Source organism: Phoca vitulina, unplaced genomic scaffold (assembly GCF_004348235.1).
Source record: "Phoca vitulina isolate PV1807 unplaced genomic scaffold, GSC_HSeal_1.0 scaffold7, whole genome shotgun sequence".
Classification (NCBI taxonomy): Eukaryota; Metazoa; Chordata; class Mammalia; order Carnivora; family Phocidae; genus Phoca; species Phoca vitulina.
The window spans coordinates 59,170,480-59,193,000 of NW_022589710.1; the positions used below are offsets into that span (position 1 = coordinate 59,170,480).

Below are 22,521 nucleotides of genomic sequence, written 5' to 3' on the forward strand. Positions count from 1 at the left end.
TCTTCTTCTCTTCCAAGGCTTTCGTGGTTGCTGCTAAAAAGGCATCTGTTTGTCTGATCACTGTTCTTCCTTCATAAATAAGTCTTTTCACTCTGGCTGCTTTTAGGATATCTCTCTGTCTCTGGTGCTCATCCCCTTCTCTATGATGTATCATGTAAAACTTTCCGTTTATTTGTCTGCTTGGAAATTGTTCTGTTTCTTCAATCTGTGAATTCATATTTTCAATCAATCTTTCTCAGCTACAACCCCTCCTCTATTAGCTCCTTCTGGGATTCTGATTAGACAAATTTGTACCTTCTCTCTGTCCTCTATGTCTTCATCTCTCTTTTATAAATGCCATCTCATTTTTCTCCATTTTATATTCTACATATTTTCCTCAAATCCATCTCTCAATTTGCTAATTCTCTTTAGCTACATCTCATCTGCTAGTAAACCATCTACTGAATTTATAATTTGAATTATTTTTCACTTCTAGAAGTACTATTGGTTCTCTTTCAAATCTGTCTAGTCATTTTGTGGTATGTCTTTTTTCCTGAATATTACCATCAATGTTCTAATTTTAAAAACCTTATAAACATATATATCATATTTCATACCTAATAATTCCAACAGTCTGGTGACTTGCTTCTTGGATGCTTGTGATCATTCGCAATTAAGATCATGTCTATAAAACTTCCTTCAGTACTTCTTTATGGTCTAGGTAACAGTTCATTCTTTCAAAGAGGACTTACATTTGCTTTTCCTAGGCACCTGGGAATACTACCAACTCGCTACTACTGTAAACTAAATTCTTACCTATTTTTTGTTCTTTGGGATCATACAAATGTGTACAAATTCAAGCTGCAAACCTGCACAATGCCTGGCTTTTGTTGTGAATGCTCAGGGAAGGCTTTTGTTTATTTTTTTAATTCCCTTCACCCAGAGCCAATGCTGAGGCAGAAAAATTTCCTCTGCGGCTCCCTTTGCAGGCTGGATTTTCCTACTTAGTCTTTTTCTAAGCAGTAGTCTTCTCTACCTCTTGGGAGCCGTAGATGATATCTCTCATACCAAGCATAAAAATGGGAAATCCAAAGAACTAGCTCACAATTTACTGGTAGAGTTCCCCAGAATAACCTCTGCCTTCAGGGAGCTTATGCATTCTCTAGATTCCTGCTCCCACTTTCTTATTGGATTCCAAGGATTTTCCTTATTCTTACCAGCTGACCTATACCATCGAGTAGACTTTCTTTAGAGGCATTTTATCCAGCACTTTAGGAGTTTAAAAATGAGGGGGATTTTTCAGGATATGCAAGCTGTCATCTTATCAGAAAGAGAACATACACTGCCTTTCTGTTTCTACTTATGTATTTGGAATATACTGCCAAATATAAAATTGACAGATCAAGGAACAGAATTAGTTTCATGGGTTTTGTTACATGCTATAAAATTCAGTGATGAAAACTAATTAATATCACATTTTAACAGTGGCTTGAGAAGATTTGTAGATTCCATGTCTATTTTGCTTCAGAGAAGTTATCTAATAATATTAAATAAAAGTTTTTTGGTTTTGATGATATCTGGAATAAAACATGATCTTAGTCTGATTTGTATAACTTATCTTCTAAAAGAACAGCTACAATGTTGGTAAGGATGTAGAGATACTGAAACCCTCCCACACTGCTGGTGGGAATGTAAACTGGTGTGGCCACCTTAGAAAAAGTCTAGTAGTGGGGCGCCTAGGTGGCTCAGTCGTTAAGCGTCTGCCTTCGGCTTGGGTCATGATCCCAGGGTCCTGGGATCGAGCCCCACATTGGGCTCCCTGCTCCGCGGGAAGCCTGCTTCTCCCTTTCCCACTCCCCCTGCTTGTGTTCTCTCTCTCGCTGTGTATCTCTCTGTCAAATAAATAAATAAAATCTTTAAAAAAGAGAGAGAGAAAAAGTCTAGTAGTTTCTCAAGAAGTTAAACATAGAATTATCATCTGAAATGGCAATTCACTACTAATATATACCCAAGAGAAATTAAAACTTATGTTCACCCAAAAACTCATGTGTGAACACTCAGAGCAGCATTGTTCATAATAGCTAAAAGGGAGAAACAACCCAGCAACTGATAAATGGATAAACAAAATGTGGTATATCCATACAGTGGGATATTATTAAGCCATAAAAAGGAAAGAAGCAGTGATCCATGCTACAACATGGATGAATCTAGAAAACGTTATGCTAAGTGAGAGAAGCCAGACACAAAAGACCACCAATTACATGATTCAACTACATGAAATATCCAGAATAGGCCAATAAAAAGATAGAGAAAATAGGTTAGTGGTTGTTTAGAGCTGGGAGGATGGTGATCTTGGGAGGTAATAAAGGGTTCACAGTTTCTTTTTGAGGTAAGGAAAATGTTCTAAAATTGGTTGTGGTGATGGCTGCACAACTCTGTAAATATACTAAAAGCACTGATCTGTACACTTTAAATGGATGAATAATAAGGCATGTGATTACACTGCAATCGGGCTATCAGAATAAAAACCATGCAGATAAAACAAATTCTGTGGCTATAACATAAACTGACCTGAAAACCCTTTGACAAAATGGCACAAGCACTATTTCCAAGGAAATCCAGTCACCGTACAATTGTGACCCCTTTTCTCCTTTGAGTTGATACTACCTTTGAAAGAGGAAGCAAACGTAGGGATAAAAGACATGATTTTGGTATTCTGAAAGCATGATTTCTTAGGGATATGGTAGAGTGAGGCTAGTTTGCTTTAAAAATACATCTTTACAAATGATCTGAAGGAGAGAATGCACAGTAAAATCTCCCAAGCTGACAATTATACGATACTCTTCCTGACAATAAGACACTTAGTTGATGAAAATAAATCATAGGGTTTATTCGCTGGCAGCTGCAGAAGGTGGCTCTTACACAATATGCTAAACTACTCAGGAAAATTATGAAGAGCTTGCATGGCAAGGCCCTAGGCGTGAAGGCTCAACACCAAATGACCTAAAGACAAATTACATATACATGAGTATGGGAGGGCACTGCCTGGGACTGATTTTGGAAGCCCAGGAGAAAGGATTTTTCTCCTGCTAGAAGGCTTGGCCCTTCGGAAAGTATGGGCGGATACGCTCATATGAACAGCGGCAATCCCTCCTGTCAGGGGCTGGGAATCCAGGAAGGTATACAGGCCCCTGAGAGTGTGAAGCTAAACTCTAGTGGGGAAGAATGGTCTATCCTTTGAGGCTCTCTCCCCACTTCCAGGAAAGAGACAAGAGACCTGCTGAGGATGGGGGGAAAAAAAAAAAGGAATTAAAATCCTCCTTTTCACTTCTACCTGGAGGATGAAAAATAAGAGTCTCAAGTTCTCACTGCGGTGTAACTGCAGAACACATTCCAGAGGGAGCGGAGGAGAGGAGGTGCACTCCTGGCAAGACCAGCTACGTAACTGGTGGGCCTGCTGCCAAATCAAAGTGTGGGGTGCCTTGTTCACGAATCATTTAGAATCTCAGAACAGTGACAGCAGAGCATTACACCTAACATGGGGCTCTTCTGAGTGTGGGGATGGCTGCGACTGCATGGGCCATACACCCAGGAGGCCCTGACTCTTGAGCAGCAAGAACAGCAGTAGCAAAAACTCAGGAGGCACAGAAGAAAACCAAGATCATCTAAAAGCCTAACACCTGAGACTGTTACCATTTTGGTGTATATTCCAGAGAATTTCATATATACACATAGACTGTTGGCCCTGGAACAACATAGGTTTGAACTGCACGGGTCCACTTGTACATGGAATTTTTTGGATAAATACAGTACAGGCCTGCAAATATATTTTCTACTTCTTACTATTTCTTAATAACATTTTCTTTTCTCTAGCTTTCTTTATTGTATGAATACAGTATAGAATACATACAACATACAAAATATGTGTTCATCGACTGTTTATGTTATCGGGAAGGCTCCCAGTCAACAGGACGCTATTAGTAGTTAAGTTCTGGGGGAATCAAAAGTTACCCACAGATTTCCAAGAGTGCAGGGGATTGGTGCCCGTAACCCTCTGTATTGTTCAAGGGTCAAGTGTACATGGAGACATTGATTCATACCATTTTTTATTTCACAGAAATGGTATAGTGTACATTCTCTTCTGTAGCCTTTTTTTTAAAGCTTATTACAGTATGGAGAACTTCCAAAAATGTTAAATACAGATCATTTCATTCCAATTGTATAGATTATAGAACATAAAGATCCACGTTCCATTTAACCAAACTCATATTGGTAAGGTTTCTGAAGGGTCTTGGGTTTTTCATTATTAAACATGATGACCACTGGATATGAATAAAGTGGAATGAGGACTGAATGAGTTAAATCAGTATACAGTATTTCACAGAGTACTTGGCAAGTCACAAGCTCTCTATAAATGTTAGTGATTTTAGTATTGTGTCCTATGTAAAGACTGAACTAATTTACATTCCCAACAGCAGGGTAGAAGAAATTGGTTTTCCTAAATCTTTGCCAATTCTTCCAAATTTTCCCTTTTGTATTTCTTCTATGAATCATTTGTTCGTGTTCTTTGACAGTTCTCCTATTGGATTTCTTATGCTTTTAAATTTTTAACTGATTTCCATATTAAGGATATGAGTCCTTTGTCGTAAGAATAACAAACCCTTTTTTTTGGCTTAGAAAAATTTTTTTAAGACTTACCTCCAGTTCCTAGGACCTTGAGGAGCTCAAAATTTTCAATCCCCACCTTCTCTGCATGTCCTGTTAAATTAGCTAAAAAAAGAAAGAGAAAAAAGAAATAATTAAAGGGATCAGTAACAGGAGGGGGCCCATGGGGGCTTCTGAAATACCAGCAATGTTTTATTACTTGACCTGGGTGGTTAAGCCAGGGTTCACTTTATAATTATTTGTTAAACTATACAGCTATGTTTTGTGCAATTTTCTGTATGTCATATATTACAGGCAAACTTTTTAGAATTTAGTAGCTATATCATTTGTACCTGAAGTTAACATAAAAATAAAGTGTTAATAGACTCACTACTGATCAAGATAATCTGAAAATAAACACAAATTCCAATATATAGCTAGATATGCAGTACAAAGAAAACTGGACAGATTTAGACAACATAATCATTAGTTAACAAATATGTATTGAGTGTCCACTAAATATCATCCCCAGCATCTAAGCTGGGTTCTACTCCCATTTCTTTCTTTCTTTCTGTTTTTTAAAAAATGTTATTTATTTATTTGACAGAGAGATAGAGAGCACAAGTAGACAGAGAGGCAGGCAGAGGGAGAGGGAGAAGCAGGCTCCCTGCCAAGCAGGGAGCCCAATGCGGAACTCGATCCCAGGACCCTGGGATCATGACCTGAGCCGAAGGCAGCCACTTAACCGACTGAGCCACCCAGGCGTCCCTCTTTTTTTTAAAAAAAGATTTATTTTATTTGTTTATCTTAGAGAGAGAGCACGAGCAGAAGGAGGCGCAGAGGGAGAGGATCTCAAGCCCGTGCTGAGCGCAGAGCCCAATGTGAGGCTCAATCTCGCAACCCTGAGTTTACGACCTGAGCCAAAATCAAGAGTCAGACGCTCAACCGACTGAGCCACCCAGGCGCCCCTCTACTCCCATTTCTGCCACTAAGCACCTGCACCTGATTTAGCCTGCATTAGTCATTTAACTACCCTGTGTCTCTGTTCCCTCATCTCTGAAATGAAAGCACTGGTCTCAATAAACTCTAAGATCTCTGCCAGCTCTAAAATTTGTTTCAAAGTATAAACTCTTTAAAAACATATTCTATCCTAAATAAACAAAATTAGGATATCATATGAAGGAGTATTTTCCCAAGTATATTCCTTTGATTCTGGTCCTATCCTACAAGATGTTAACAGATGTTATATTTGGGAGGAAAACATGCTTTCAAGTCAAAAAAACTTGAAATGGTTGGCTTAAACAAAGTTAATCGGGTTTCTTTACTGCTGAACTTCACAGATGAAAATCTGTATGTGAATCTTCAAAACTGAGATACATATTTGTCAAATTTATTGGATCCCCAAATTATTTTTTATGGTAATACCTATTAATATTATGTGAACCAGCATTCTGTAGATGTGGTTAAGGTCAGGCTTGGCCCAAATCCTAGTTTTACCACTTAAAAGCCATGTGACCTTAAACAAATTACTTAGCTTTTCTTTGTCTCAGGTCGCCTCTAGTGTAAAATGAGGATAATAAAAATACCTACCCTCAAAGCATACTGATGTCTGCAATTTGCTTTGAAATGCATTAAAAAAAATAAGATGGATTAATGGATGAATATAGGTATGGATAGATATGTGATAAAGAAAAACAGATAAAATGTTTATTACAGAATCTAGATAGTGTAAGAGTGTTCAACATGTCATTCTTCCAAATTCTCTGTATATTTGAAAATGTCCATAATAAAATGGCAGAAAATAGAATAATACCTACCTCATAGGGTTGTGATGAGGATTCAGTGAGTTAAATTCATACAGTTTGCTATATGCCATAAGCATTATTATAAGCGTTTGTAAGTAAACAATGCTCTGGGCCTACAACTTCAAGAAAATCAGACCCAACTAGGAACTTCTAGAATTAAAAGTTTCAGGGCGATAAGTGATTTCAGTGTCCTTCCAAAGTTTAACTAAATTCATAGTTAAAATTTTTTAAAATTGTGGTCAAAACCACATAACATAAAATTTCCCACCTTAGCCATTTTTTTTCTTTTAAAGATTTTATTTATTTATTTGACAGAGAGAGAGATAGCAAGAAAGGGAACACAAGCAGGGGGAGTGGGAGAGGGAGAAGCAGGCTTCCCGCTGAGTAGAGAGCCTGAGGTGGGGCTCAATCCCAGGACACCAGGACCATGACCCAAGCTGAAGGCAGATGCCTAACGACTGAGCCACCCAGGCGCCCGCCCCCCTCAAGCCATGTTTAAGTGTATAATACAGTGGTGCTAATTATATGTACTACGTTTACAACAGATCTCTGGAACTTTTTCCATTTTGCAAACAAACTCTATACCCATTGAACTTAATCTATTAACAATTTAATGTAATTGCTGAGATGGTTGGATTTGGGTCAACCATTTTATTTTATTATTTGTTTCCAACTTGTTTTTTTCTCTTTTCTTTTTTAAAGTTTTATTTATTTAATTAATCTCTACACCCAATGAGGGGCTCAAACACATGACCCTAAGATTGAGTCGCATGCTCTTCCAACCAAGCCAGCCAGGTGCCCCTTGTCTTTTCTATTGTTTGTTCCCATGTTTCTACTTTCCTGACTTAAAACAACAATAACAACAACAAAAGATACCATTTAAATGCTTTTTAGAATTTCACTTCAATTTTCACATTGGCATTTTAGCTCTACTTCTTTGCATTATTAGTGTAGTTGTTGCCCTAAGGATTACAGTATACATCTTTAATTACTCACAGTCCTCTTATAATTAATACTGTACCATTTCCCTAAAAATATAGAAACTTTGCAATCATTCTTCATGGACTATAGATACATATTAAATGGAGTTAACATCTTCTATATATGCTATATATGCACAACTTATATAATACGATTTATAAAGAAAATAAGAGGAAAGACAGAGGCTTTCCCTTTTCTGTAGATATTTATCATTTTTGATGATCTTTTTTTTATCTTTTCCAAAGATCCAAAATTCCATCAGGTATAAGTTTTCCTCAGCCTTGAAGAACTTCCTTTGACATTTCTTGTAGTGCAGAATTCTCTTGAGTTTTCTTTTATCTGAAAAAGCCCTTGCCTTCATTTAAATTTTTTCATTGAGGTACATTCCATAAGACTCACCCTTTTAAAGGGTACACGTCCGTGGTTTTTAGTCTACTTACAGTTGTGTCACTGCCACCACTAATTCTGGAATCCTCTTCATTTCTGAAGGATATTTTCCTTTGATAAAGAACACCGGCAGGACAGGCTTTTTTCTTTTCTTCCGGCACTTTAAACATGTTCTTCCACTCTCTTTTGGCTTCCGTGGTTTCCGAGGTGAAGTCAGTCATTAAATGGATCATTACTCCTCTATTAGAAATGTTATCATTTTTCTCTTATTGCTTTCAACATTTGCTCTTTATCTTTGGCTTTCCAAAGTTTTGCCATGATGTGTCTCAATGTGGACTTCTTTGGGTTCAGTCAGCCTGGTATGTATTCACTGAGTATCTTGAATCTGTGGGTTTCTGTTTTTCATCAAATTTAGGGAATTTCTGCTTTAACTTTTCAAAAAATTTTCTCTATCCTATTCCCTCTATCCTCTGAGATTCCATTTCCGTGCATGCTGGATTGTTTACTAAAAGGCCTCTGAGACTGTTCATTTTTTGCTCCAATATGTTTTCTCTCTGTTCTTCAAATTAATTTCTATTGCTCTATCTTCAAGTTCACGTACTTTTCCTTCTGCACCTCTATTCAACTGTTAAATCCATCTACTGAATTATTTCAAATATTGTATCTTTTTATTCTAGAACTTCCATTTGGTTCTTTCCAATCGTTTCTATTTATCTGATAGAATTTCTTGTTTTGTTATTCACTGAGAGCATGACATTTTATTTCACTGAGGATATTATAACAGCTGCTTTAAAAATCTTATCTGCTACTGCCAATATCTCATTCATCTCAGGGTAGGACTCAGCTGATTTTCTTCCTCTTCAGATATGTTCCATTTTCTTGATTCTCCATATATGGGGTAAGTATGGCTTGTAGAAATGTTAATTTGTGAAGACTATGAAATTATTTTTTTCTCCAGTGAGAGTTGTTTGTTTTGCTTAGCTGGCAAATACCTTGGGTTGGCCTAAACTGTAAACTCTTTTTCTTAGGAGGCAGCTCCAGTCCAGTTCAGATTTTTTGTCTTCAGCTGAGCTGTTCCAAGTCCATTGTACTCATGCATGGCTCAGACGCAAGAGATGTGTGCTCACAAAGGACTCCCCCTCCTCTGGCTCTTCTTCTGGGATTTCTCTACTATCTTCAGTGATCAGGGCTCTCTGGTTTCAGTTCTAGTCGCCCGGGCCAGAGAGACGATTGTTTTTCCACCAGAGTCTCCAGAGTACAGACTGTACTTAGCCTGAAGCTAAAATCAGTGAAAAGGCAAATTTACTTCTTATAGCTTCCTTCCTTCTCTCCTCTATGTACTCCCGAGTAGAGCCTATCTGCTTCTGTTCACTTGCTTTTTATATTAAATCCAGGTTTTACAGTTGTTTTCTGCAAAGGAATTCTCCAGGAGGGGGTCTTTTCTGAAATTACGAGAAACAAAAGTCTTCCTTCATACAGTCAACAGGATAAAGGGAAGCAGAATATGCCACCCCCAAATATGCCACTTTGGCATGTTGATTCTTTTGAAATAAAGTTACTTAAGAAACAGCCTGAGAAAGGAGGACACTGATCTCCTCTGCCCTCCCCGCCCCGAAAGCAAGGAAATAAGTCTCTCATTTGAAAGGTACCCTCCCTGTACCAGGAGGGTAGAAGGCATCCTTATTACCAGAAATAGGGGATTTGGGGCCCAGAAAGCTATATAAACAAACTTTGTTACTTCCTCATTAATTTACTATCTCAAACCCAAACCCTTCAGTCTTACCAATTTTTCACAAAGCTACCTGCTTTGGTGACTTCTTTGAGCCTCATATTTGTATAGGCTCCTATACATACAAAATTAAATGTTTTTTCTCTGTTAATTTGTGTTATGTCAATTTAATTATTAGGCCAGCCAAAGAACCTAAAAGAAAAGAAGGGAAAGGTTCTCTTCCCCTGCAATTATAAAGTTTCTATTTTACTGCCCTAGCAAGTTAACTTCAAAGAGTAAAATAAAATTAAAAAGGTGATTTGATATAAGCCATCTCAGGGGTCTTGAACTTAATATCCATATAACTCTTTTACATTACATCTGTTAGGCAAAGTAAGTAATCAGACATATGGAAGCAGATCAATAGGAAGCTCTATCAATATTTAGGCATGGGGAGAATTTATTAGTTATAAAGATCTTTTTCATTGTGTTAACAACAAAACACATAAAAACAAATGGTAAATGGGATACTATATAGAATTCTAAGCACTGACAAGCACATATTCGAACATGTGAGTCTAGGTATCTAAATGGTTCTCATTTCTATGCCATTACTTGTTATTATAAGTAGAAGCCTTTGAACATGAAAGTCTAAAAATAAACTACATTTCTCTTAGTTAAATTGTTAACCTCAGATCAAGAGCTCAAACTTCCCAGCAACACCACCACCATTTATTAGAACAAGACTTAAAATATTTACATTTTGTATTTCACCCTGGAGGTGAAGTAAACATCAGCTAATTACAGAAATCTGCATTTCTGAGTCATTACATGCCTTAGTGAAGTCCAAAATGTACCCTGATCAGATGGTGAGAAGGTACTCCACGCCTGGGGCCAGACTATACCAGAAATAAGCCTTTACAACTGACAGACAGGACTGTCCATTGTTTTCCTTCATATGTAAAAATAAATGACACTTTATTGTGGTTGCAGGAGCTCCTTTTCCTGTGTCAGGTGAGCCTCTGCCCACCCCGTCTAGTTCTCCCTGTAGGTAAGAGACGTTACTAACCTAATTATTCAAGAGCCCAAAATCCTGACTGGGCACAATTAGCTGTAGGTGGGGTCCCCGTGTTAAAATAAGTCTCCACCCAGGGTCTGTGTTACTGCCTCAAACTCTTGGCCTGGCCTGAGCCATGGGGGCCCAATGGCCATTCTCTTGCACTTTCCTTTTACTACCCAGCAGTCCCTCCTTAGCCGCAGCTTCACCTCCTGCAGGTTCAGTTACCCACGGCTTCAGTTACGGGCAGTTCACCACTGGCCAGGGGGGCAGAGGATCCTCCTCGTGATGCATCGTCAGAAGGTCACACTATGTTACAGTGCCTGCATTATTCACCTTACCTCAGCTCATCACGAAAGCATTTTATTATCTCACACGTCATCACAAGAAGGGTAAGTTCAGTACAGTAAGATAGTCTGAGAGAGAGACAATATTCACACAACTTTTAATCCAGTATATTGTTTAACTGTCCTGATTATTAGTGTTGTTGATCTCTTATTGTGCTTAATTTATAAATTAAATTTTATTATAGGTATGTATGTATGTATAGGAAAATGCATAGTGTATAGGAGGTTTGGTACTATGTGTGGTTTGGGCATCTGCTGAGAGTCTTGGAACGTTTCTCCCGTGGATAAGGCGGGGGGACAATTGTATTCAGCAGTCAACAAAGCAGATTCAGAGGTTCACTTACTAGTTTGTTCTCCCCTCCAACCTTCTAACTCACACACCTCAATATGCTGGTCCCAAAATGGTGATTAGATGAGGCTGGGAGGGAAGCAGGAGTCCTGACTTAGGCCTTAAGCCTGAACTACTTGCACCAAGGCACTTTTAAGGAGAGTTCTACACTAATGTGCTAGAAGTTTGCACAGCCTTTATTAATGTGGCACTCTGAGTCCCACGGGCTACTGTTTCTTGCAGACAGTCCCCTCAGGACTCCAGGGGGAAGAGTATATTGGCTGGGCAGAGTTTGGGCATTTCTGGATTTCTGGCTGTAATGACTTGGCACCAAAACCTTACCCTCAGCTCCTAATTTCCAACTAAAAGGATTAACTCCTTTCCACAGAAACAGTGCCTCATGAAAACTCTTCACAAATATGTAAAATAACCAAAGAATATCAACAAACTTAGACTAGAGCTATTTAGTCGGTACATAATAGTACTGCCAGGCCAGTTGTTGATATCTGGCAACTCTTGTGATGCCTACACCTCTTGAGTTGTTAAATATTAGTAAGCCTGGATTAAAACAAAGAAAATATTTCTAAACTTTTCAAGGTCTACGTTAGGCCTATCTCTACAGTTAATCAGCTTAGACAGTCTCCTCTCATCAAAAGCATTTATAGTTTTTTACATTAATGCATTGCTCAGTTTATTCATTTAGAAAAGATAGGTGTGAACAGTTGTAATGCTTTCATAAAGCAGTTGTCACCAATTTTTTTCTTATTAATATATTAGAAACTACCCCATTGAAAATCCTTTACTTCTTCATTAGTGTTATTATCCTATAATGCGTTCTTCCTGGTTAGGAAATCACTTTTAAAGCTGAATTTCACAAATTCTTTTACAACAAGTCAATGGATCTTTTAAAAATGTTTGCCAAAACTCAAATGAATTTCAATGTTTAACAGATTCTCTTTAGAAAAGTCTGAATTATTAATAGCTCTTAAAGGAAAAATCTTGTCTTACAATGAATATAAAGTACTTGGTTTTTTTACACTACAACTGGATTCCTTTGGCTCCTCAAATAATAATATGGTTATGTGCTATGTAGAAAAATATGGCCGATGTAATTTTTTAAATAAGAAATTTAGAAAGACCAGGTAATTGCCTTTTCTCCCAAATTTAAATAGCTTTGTTGCTTGTTCTACTATTATTATAAAATAATCCTGGTTTGTGGCTTTAAAAAAATAGACAATATAAATAGGCTTAAAGTAGACCTTGAAAATCTCCCATATCCCCACCAAGGATTACTATTATTATTTCCTTGGCATATTCTTCCAGGATTTGAGCCATAAACCTATGAATGATAACTGGCTTCTTAACCCAACTTTCTAGGCAATTCTATTATCAAATGTAATTTGTAATGCATACTATCTATGACCATTTCTTTTAAGTTGATATGTTTAAGTCAGAACTTCCCAATTTTATGGAGGAAAACAATCAGGAAAAACACATTTTTCATTCTGTTGCCATAGTTTCTGCTAAGCTGCACAAATGTAATTGCTCAGAGCATGTGCCGAAATCATTTGATTAGATCCAATAATTCACTTGTATTAAAGCTAAGAAAAGGCTAAATTTAAAGCACTTTTACAATTAAAGTAGAATAAAGAAGAGGAATAATGCCTCTGAAGCCATTTCAAGTAAATTGTTAGCATATGAGGGAGGTACTCATATGCCAGATTTTATTCAACGGATTAATCATTTATTAAGCTTGCAATAAGCTACAAGAAATGTAATTTATTAGAAAGGATTATGGAGTCTATGGGCAATAAGGGGAATATCATTATCACGTGAAACTACTTAAAAATGCTCATTGAGAATACAAGTTCTCATTTACTCATTTAACAAATACTCACTGGGTACCTAGGGACACCTGAGCCAGCTGTCAGGTCTTAAAGAAACAAAGGATTTGAAAATGTGAGAAAAGCTAGGGCCTTCTGGGCTAGAAGAGTATCTGGAGCAAAAGCATAAGTTGGAAGGGCGCCTGGGTGGCTCAGTCGGTTAAGCGTCTGCCTTCGGCTCAGGTCATGATCCCGGGGTCCTGGGATCAAGCCCCGCATCAGGCTCCTGCTCAGCGGGAAGCCTGCGTCTCCCTCTCCCACTCCCCCTGCTTGTGTTCCTGCTCTCGCTGTGTGTCTCTGTCAAATAAATAAAATCTTTAAAAAAAAAAAAAAGCACAAGTTGGAATAAGTACTTTCCTAGTACAGAATAAGAGGATGGTCCTAATTAGCTATGATGGGCTTATGTGGGAAAAACAGTAAAAGTACTACATCAAATAGGGACACAAAACTAGCTGATTCATAAACCTAGAATGCCAGACTAATTAGTTTGAGTTGACTCCATAAGCAGCAATGGCTCTTGACAAGATGAAAGTAAGGTTTTAGAAAATTACTTTGGCAATAGTGTGCCATATGGATAGCAGCAAAGAAAGACTAAAGCTAAAAGGAGGAGAGGTTAATGCAATCAGCTAGATGTGTGCTAACAAGAATCTGGTCTGAGTAGAAACTAGAATAAAAAGGAAAGAACGAGCCTAAGAATCACTGCAATATCCAGTTCAAAAAACACTTGCTGAATACCTAACTTGGGTGCTGAGACCACAAAAGCAAACAGGACAGGGTCCCCACTTTCAAAGATAAATAAATTGAACTGTGTTTCTTTTTTCGCCCCCATTGGCCCCATATCTAAAGTATAAGAAATGAGGTCCCTTGGGTGGCTCAGTCAGCGTCCAATTCTTGGATTTCAGCTCAGGTCGTGATCTCAGCGTCCTGGGATAAGCTCCCCGCACAGCGTGGAGTCTACTTCTCACCCTCTCCCTTTCCTCCCGCTCACATGTGCATGCTCTCTCTCTCTCTCTCTCGCTCGCTCAAATAAATAAATCTTTTTTAAAAAGTACAAGAAATGAAAGTCTGGTAAATGGTAGTGTTACTGATGAATTTTATTGAAAGGGGAAGTTGAAAGGGAAGGTTGAAAGGGGAAGTTTTGGGGTTTCAACACTGATTTTGGAGTGATGGCAGGGCATCCCAAAAAGCCTGCCGTGTAGACAGTTCTAGACAAGGAACTGAAGTTTGGCAGAGACAGCATGCTGATGGGGTTTTAGAACATGCTACCTGCCAAACACAGCACCTTGGCATATTAAATATTTTAAACTGAAGGAATCTGAAAATCAACAGCAGGTTCAGGGAAGGAGTTTCTGACCTCCCCCTGAAGCAAGTCATAAAACTTCCCTGCGAGAGGCACCCTCGCTAGACCCAGAGAAAGGAGCATCCCTATTTCTGGAGACGGGACACAGGCAGGAATCTGAACAAACAGGCCTTGCTAAGTTTCTCCCAGGTTACTACACTTACCTCATACATTTGCCCTCTCACACCCCTGTTCTACGACCTTCCACGCCATCAAACCTAACATGAAAATGCTAAGTTTACGTCTCCTGGGTCTTCATTTCCTTATGAAGGTTCCCATGTCACATAAACCTTGTTACATAAATGTGTATGCTTTTCTCTTGTTAATCTGTCTTTTGTTACAGGGGTCCCAGGGAACTTAGAAGGGTAGAGGAGAAAAAAAAGTTATTAGAAGAGCAAATGCTTTAAGAAGAAAGCCCTTGGGAGACCACAGAGAAAGAAGGGCAAGTCTTAATGAAGACCAGGACTGAGGATGCAGGAAGAAAAGAGCCAGAGAAAAGGCGAAAAAATGAACCGTGTATAGAATCCAAAGAAAGAATGCCCCCCAAAAACCCGGATTACCAATGAAGTCAAACATGGTACAATGGGAAATATATATCTGGTCTTTGTCCAGGTTCCCAGCACACAGCTCCTTGAAGCTTAGGACACTCCAGAATGGTAAGAGTGTCCTTTGTATGCTGAGATGACTGGGGGCTAAGGGGGCCCAGATAGCTTCAGGATGGGGGCTGGCTGCTAGAAAGACCTAGAACTTTCAGCCCCACCCTACCCTCTGCCTCCTCCCGGGAAGGGAGAGGGGCTAGGGATTAAGTTAATCACCAATGGCCAATGATTTAACCAGTCATGCCTAGATCAAGAAACCTCCAGAAAAACCCCTGAACAATGGTTCTGAGAGGCTCAGGCTGGTGCACACAGAGGGGCTGGGATGGTGGCTGAGAGGCTCAGGTTGGTATACACACAGAGGGGCTGGGATGGTGGCTGAGGCTCAGGTTGGTGCACACACAGAGGGGCTGGGATGGTGGCGCTCCCTGAGAGGGCATGGAAGTTCCACATTCCCCTCTCGCGCCCCCACTACCAATACCTTGCTCTAAGAATCTCTTCCATTTGGCTGTTCCCGAGTCATAGGTTTTATCCTCAAGTCTAGGCTGGGAGGTCAGGGTTATGGATGGAGACAGATAAACAAAACATCCTTAAAAACAATGGATACAGATAATTCTGTTTAAAGATATGAAAGGAAGGAATAGAATGAAAATGGGAAAAAAAATCATAGGAAATATTTTTCCAACTTAACAGTCAGATGAGAGAGAAGGTCAGAAGTGACAAGTAATGGGGTCCAGGACAGAAAGGGTTAGAGAGAGGGATTAAAAGACTGAAGAATAAGGATATGTAAAGGATGGAAAAGAAGATTATATATAACCTTTCTACTGGACACAAATGGTCTCCGAAGGGAAGCAGTGCACAGAAGTAAGAGTAAAATGCCTCAGAAACCAGCTTGGCTAAAATGTACAGGGGGATGAAATGAGATCTACAGGAGCGCCTGGGGGGCTCAGTCATTAAACGTCTGCCTTCGGCTCAGGTCATGATCCTAGGGTCCTGGGATCGAGCCCCGCGTCGGGCTCCCTGCACCGCGGGAAGCCTGCTTCTCCCTCTCCCACCCCCCTGCTTGTGTTCCCTCTCTCGCTGTGTCTCTCTCTGTCAAATGAATAAATAAAATCTTAAAAAAAAAAAAAAAAAGAAATGAGATCTACAAAAAGTCACCTCAGGAGATAAAAATCAGTGCAAGCAGCACAGAACTTGAACTATGCTAATCAAAAGAACAAAAATATTTAAAGAATGGATAACAAAAGATAGACTGGAAAAAACGAAAACTAAAAAACAGAATGCCAGGTTGGGTGATGTGTTTCTAGCACTTTCCAAGGGACAATCTGATTACCAGCTTCAAACATCAGGTCCCCTAGGAAGCAACACCCCTATCCTGGAGATGGCCTTCCTGTGCTCCTAAGCCTTTCACTCGTACAGCACATGGCCAACTCTCTTTTTTCTAAGTCCACACTCACCAGCAACCCAATTTTAACTCGAGACCCTCACCCCCAAATGAAAAAATGCACTAGTCAAGCAAATGCAGTGTTTCATGTTGTTGCTTATATGTCCCACTCTAAAGTGGTAAGATGTCATTTGGGTTGATATATCAGTCTTTTGAGACTGTAATCATAACTACATGCATGAAATCAGAGCACGAAGAGGAAATGCAATTAACAAAATGATCCAGCATTGAACCCTGTTTGTCACTACCAAGGAATACCTCATTAAGATACTGCAGCAGTGTACTGTCACCTTGTCAATGGTTTTGTGACTGTTTTCATCTCGGAAGAAAAGGAGAACAATTACAGAAAGCAGCATTGTGAGATTCAGCTGTGAGTGCAGCAGGAAGTAGGGAAAGAGCTTGCTGCAGCTGAAACCGATGAAATAATTAAACCACAATTTATTATAAATCTGTGATCTACAGAACATCAGCTTAGAAAGCTTAAACACCACATTCTTGTCTACAAAAACTCTTGTCCAACTTTCAGGCACTTTCCAGGTTTGTCTTCCTCTCTGAGACATTATCTCATCAATTAAAAAATAAATTAGGGGCGGGGAACAAAGCCTAACAAGTTCAAAGAAGTTCCCGTTTTTGGTAAAGAAAGGAGTTTCAGTCCTGGCTCAAATTCCCTATTCTTCAGTGATTAGTTTCACCTTCCCCTTTCTAGCACCTTCAATATTAAAGAAATCAACATTAACCTCTAATTTCCAAGTACTGGTGTGAATAAGACCACAGCACAATACTGTAGCCATTTTCCTCCTTTTAAAACTTTTCTTCTATCATGACCTATAACAGAGAAAGTCTCAGAGGAGGGGGCGATTATAAACCCACCATCCTAATACGAGCTACTCTCCTTTTGTACATTCATCTCCAGTCTTTTCTCGTGTATGTATCCTAGTTACTCGCTGGGGCTTGCCAGCTATAGACGAAAGGGACTCAAATTGGCAGAGCCATGGCCTGTGCTAGTCCAGAGCCTCGCCCTGCCCCCAGGCTTCTAACAATTCCCAGGAGAGCTGATATCCTCAGCTCCCTCTGAGCTCCTCAGGCACCACCTCTGTTCCACACCACACCAATCCAGACACAACAGTGGGTCCTTCTCTGAGTTCTGGAAAAGACAGTAATAAAACCCGAACGCGGGCAGAAAACATTCTTGGGTAGAAGAGACTTCAGTGAAGATTTCCGGAGAAAGGCAGAGGGCTGGCACACACAGCAACGAAAAGGGGAACTGCAAGTAGGAACGGTCCAAATTTCTCACCATCTTCCAGCCTTGAGGGAGGGGGTCTTTATCTCACCAATTCCTCACTTTCCTCCTTTTCTCTGTCTCTCCTTCCCTCTTAGGAGCAAAACCAACAAATCGGTTCCCTTGTGTCCTGTCAAGCGGCTTCCTCCACTCCTGACCTCTCAGCCCTCGCTAACATCCATACTCACATCCCTAAGTGGGCTTGATATCAAGGCAAGGCCCCCAGCGTGGCTCCCTCTATACAAGGAATTCTGGGGCCCACTGCTGGGATAAGACATTTTTCTTCTCCCTACCTCTATCGTAGGTTTTATGCAGCCATCAACTCTACATATAACTACACAGTCTACTAACTGAACAAATATGCTACATGCTTACTTGAATCCAACTTTGTGCCAATCAGTGGTGACGCTGGAGCAGACATACTCCCTGATGCCAAGCCGCGCGGGGTCCAGAGGAGGCCCGCAGGCAAGTGAAGAAACCCATGGTACGAGCACTACCAGAGAGCTATGAGGCCGAGAGTACCAGGAGGGCATCTCACCACATCTGAAGGTTTGGGGAAGTTAGGCACGGATGGAAAAAAAAAAAAAAAAGCCTGCTCGTCAGAAGAAAACACACAAAAGCACCAAGATGACCCAGAACATGGCATATCTGGGAATGTGCAATTAGGGCAGACAGGCAAATGCAAGAGAAGGAAAGGGCGAGAAGACACGGCAACACTCCCAATTGACAAAGACTCTGACTGGGAAAGGTATGTATTTTATTCTAAAGGCAAGAGGAGCCAAGGGAAGATTTTATGCAGAGGATTAAGATAACCATTTCTGTACCTGAGAGCAGCAGCGCATGGAAACTGAGTTAGAAAGGAATTCACACGAAGACAGCAAAACCAACGCACAGGTTGATAACAATGGTTGAGGCCAGAAACGATAAAGGCTACACTAAGGCACTGAAATTAGGAAAAGAAAAGAAAAACTGAATTCCTTAATATTTATTAATACTACTAGGCACAGGGTGGAAACATTGGAAATCACTAAAATCATGAAATTCTGAATAGCTGTAGTACAATCTCTTCAATTCAAAATGATAATCCTTGGGGCGCCTGGGTGGCTCAGTCGGTTAAGTGGCTGCCTTCGGCTCAGGTCATGATCCCGGGGTCCTGGGATCGAGCCCCGCATCGGGCATCTGCTTCTCCTTCTCCCTCCATCCCTGCTTGTGTTCTCTCTCTCGCTCACTCTTTCAAATAAATAAATAAAATCTTTTAAAAAATGATAATCCTTAAATGACCATGAAATCATAAAGTACTTGCAGCAAAAGAAAAGATCAATTTTCAAAATGTTGTACATGAACTGTATCCGTTTGTTAAAACTCAGAACTGTATGCCAAGAAGAGTGAATGCTACTGTACGTGAATTATACTTCGAAACAAAAATATGAGAGCTATAAAGAACCATGAAAGTATTTTTTTGTTTTTTGGGTTTTTTCCCATGACAGTATTTTTTAAACATGAATGTTATAAAGAAGAGATTTTCAGATTCAACAAGAATTTTCTTGATGTTTACTTGGTTATTGTTTTGCACCCGTATCTGTTTGTCAAAGGTAATGCTTGCTTTTTAGAAAAGCCACATATTTTCTAACAGCAATATAAAGCTTCTAAGACTTATTTTTCAAAATGCACACATTTTTGGTACATCTTACACTACATTATCCAAGCAACTTGTTCTTCAATTTTATAAAAATAGATCATTTATTAATGCATTGTTCTTAAATGTTACAAGTTTTTCTGTCCTTGCTATAATTGCATGTGATTTGATAACATATTATTTAATAAGCAGATGTGGGTGTGGGTGTACACAGACTTGGTGAACATAAACTTTGTGAATTAAATGTATGTGAAATGTCTGTGGGATTTCCAAAAGAAGATGACCAGTGGACAGTAAAGAATTTTATGATAGTAGATTATTTGAAAACTCACAATTATTATAAAACATACAGCTTTACAAGACCATCAACTTGAATACTTCATTTCCTGGCCAGGTCCTATGACTGAGATTAATACACACAAAAATGTGAAGAAAAGGACAATTTAGGGAACAATATAGCACATCAAAAGGATTGCGTCAAAGTTTTTAGGAGATTTATTTTCACAGGTAAGCTTCCTCAGTATTAGTTTATCACTTAGTGTTAATTTATCCATCATTAGCTGACAGTTTAAAGACAACCGTGCTCTGAACCTGGATCTGGATAGACAAAGAACAGAGCCACACTACTGACACTCCGCATGGCTTGCCTTATTCTGAAGGTCTACCTTCATTTGCAGTGGGAGTCATGCTGCAGTATTTTGGCAAGCAAAGCATTAGATATCTTACACATGATAAAAACTGAAACCATTACAGCAAGGTAAACACTCCAGATTCCCAAGTGCCACAGAAATTATTTTGGTATTTGTTGACATATTTTAAATTGTACCTTCCATGCAAGATGTAAAGTAGTTTTCAAACAGTCCAAAGTAATATTCCCAAGAGTCAGATTTCAATTTGATGTAAGAAAATATAGCAGCACCTTGTCCCTCCAAAGCTACAACCTCGTTTTTCCACGGCTATTCTATTGTCACCTCTAAGCCTGATTCTATTGTGAGAAAGAACTTTATCAACACCCTTTCCTTTTTCTAGTTTCCAGACTACCATCCTCTGACCCCCAAATCCGCAATTCAGAAGAAAAGGTCAAGGAGTGCTCTGGAAGGACTTTGGGGCACTAGAGCTCTACAGGACCGTGCTCCTCTGTTATCCCCTCCTTTTCTTATTTCAGACAGGAAGTGTGTAACCCATTCCCCTGAAACCATGTCAAGCAATTAACACCTCTGATTTTATGACAAGGGTATGAGCACAATGGTGTTGCCATATAACAAGTCACAGAGCTTTTGTGCCTCTTGAACACTATGATAGTGCTCCCTGGTCACTTAAATTTTTTTTCTTATTTTAAAATGATTTCAAAATCTAAAGTTGCCAATGGACAACTCTCATATTCAGAATTACCAATTTTTAACGTTCTGCCACACTTCTCTTATTCGTACACTCACACGTACGCACACACTCCCATACGTGACTTATTTTTTCTGATCTATTCAGAGTAGTTTGCACATATCATGCATCTTTGTCCCTTAATATTTTGGCATTTCTAAAAATGCTTTTAAGTAACCTCAGTATAGTTAGCAAATCCAAAGATTTAATATTGATAAAATACTTTAATCTATGGTCCTACCCTGATTTGTCAACTGTCTGATCTTCTTTGTGATTGTTAATTTTACGTGTCAGCTTGGCTGGATTATATGGTGCCCAGATATGTGGTCAAACATTATTCTGGGTGTTTCTATGAGGGTGTTTCTTTGGATAAGACTAATATTTCATTAGTAGACTTTGAGTAAAGCAGATTGTCTTCCATAAAGTCAGGTGTGTACACAAGCCTCCATCATCAAATGGAAGTGGTACACATGAGATTGGGGCTGAGCAGGCCCCGAAAGCAAACAATGTGAACAAGTGGCGCAAATGCCCGTGGTCTTCACTCCTGCCACTCTCCCTGTGCTCTCCAAGCCTGCACCCATGGCCTCATGGGGAGGTCCCTAAGATCCGCAGACAGAAAAGACAAGACCCAGGCCTGGGTACAGATGGTTCTACACAACATGCAGCCAACACGTGGAAGCGGATGGTTGTAACACCACAGCTCCCTTCTGGGATATTCCTCAAGGACTGTGAAGGCACCATGTGATGAGTTACAGAAATGAAGACTGCAATTGTCACGGGTATTTCTTCCTTATTTTGTTATCAGTGTGTGCGTTCGCGCGTGCACTTGCATAAAACAAGTATCTTTGTTCTCTCTCCTCTCTTATTCCCTTATCATGTAACATGTCATGTATTGACTTTACATCATAGTATTTAATTTACAGGATGGATATCAAGGAGAAAAGTAAACATCCCTCAAGAACTGTGAATCCTCTTCTGCAAAAATGGTTAGTGTGTTTTCTGTTGTACACAGGATAGCTGTATCATGTTAGCTGCAAGTTTCACCTTGTTTTTCTCTTTACTTGGAGGTTACGTATGATTTAAGGAGATGGCATATGGATATTTGGTCAAATAGTCAAGCATTATTCTGGGTGTTTCTGTGACGGTGTTTTTGAATAACACTTAAATCTATGGACTTTAAGTAAAGCAGATTGTCTTCCACAATGTGGGTGGGCCTCATATGATCAGTTGAAAGGCTAAATAGAACAAAGAGACCAGTCTGTCCTGAGGAAGAGAATTCTCCAGCACACTGCCTTCAGAATAGAATTGGATCATCACCTCTCCTGTCTCCAGCCTGCTGGCCCACCTTTGCAGATTTTGGATTTGCTAGCCTCCAGAATCACATGAGCCTGTTCTTTATAATAAATCTTTTTTTATACACACACACACACACACACACACACACACACACACTCTCTCTCTCTCTCTGTTGGTTCTGTTTTTCTGGAGAACCTCAACTAACACATCCTTTAATAGCACTTTCTCCTTGAGTATAAAATCCAGTATGCAATCACATATTGCATTTATTTTGACATGTCCCTTTAGTCTTGTTTAATCTGGAAGACTTCCTCAAGCTTGGTATTTTACAACTGATGTTTTTGAAGCATAGAGATCATTATTGTTGTTTAAGCAGAATTCTGTTTGACCGAAGTCTGCTCATGACTCAGGCTGTGCATGCCAGCTCGAGTACTA

The 22,521-nt window shown here is 39.5% G+C and overlaps 1 protein-coding gene across 4 annotated transcripts in view; it reads right to left on the reverse strand.

The window, feature by feature from the left end:
- The window catches only part of RPS6KA5 (ribosomal protein S6 kinase A5), a 179,651-nt gene that overhangs the window by 122,888 nt on the left and 34,242 nt on the right, over positions 1-22,521 (reverse strand). For all 4 annotated transcript variants that reach the window (XM_032405786.1, XM_032405790.1, XM_032405788.1 and 1 more), the window contains exon 2: positions 4,678-4,749. In XM_032405786.1, coding sequence (XP_032261677.1) covers positions 4,678-4,749 — 72 coding nt within the window. The remainder of the gene's footprint in view (positions 1-4,677; positions 4,750-22,521) is intronic.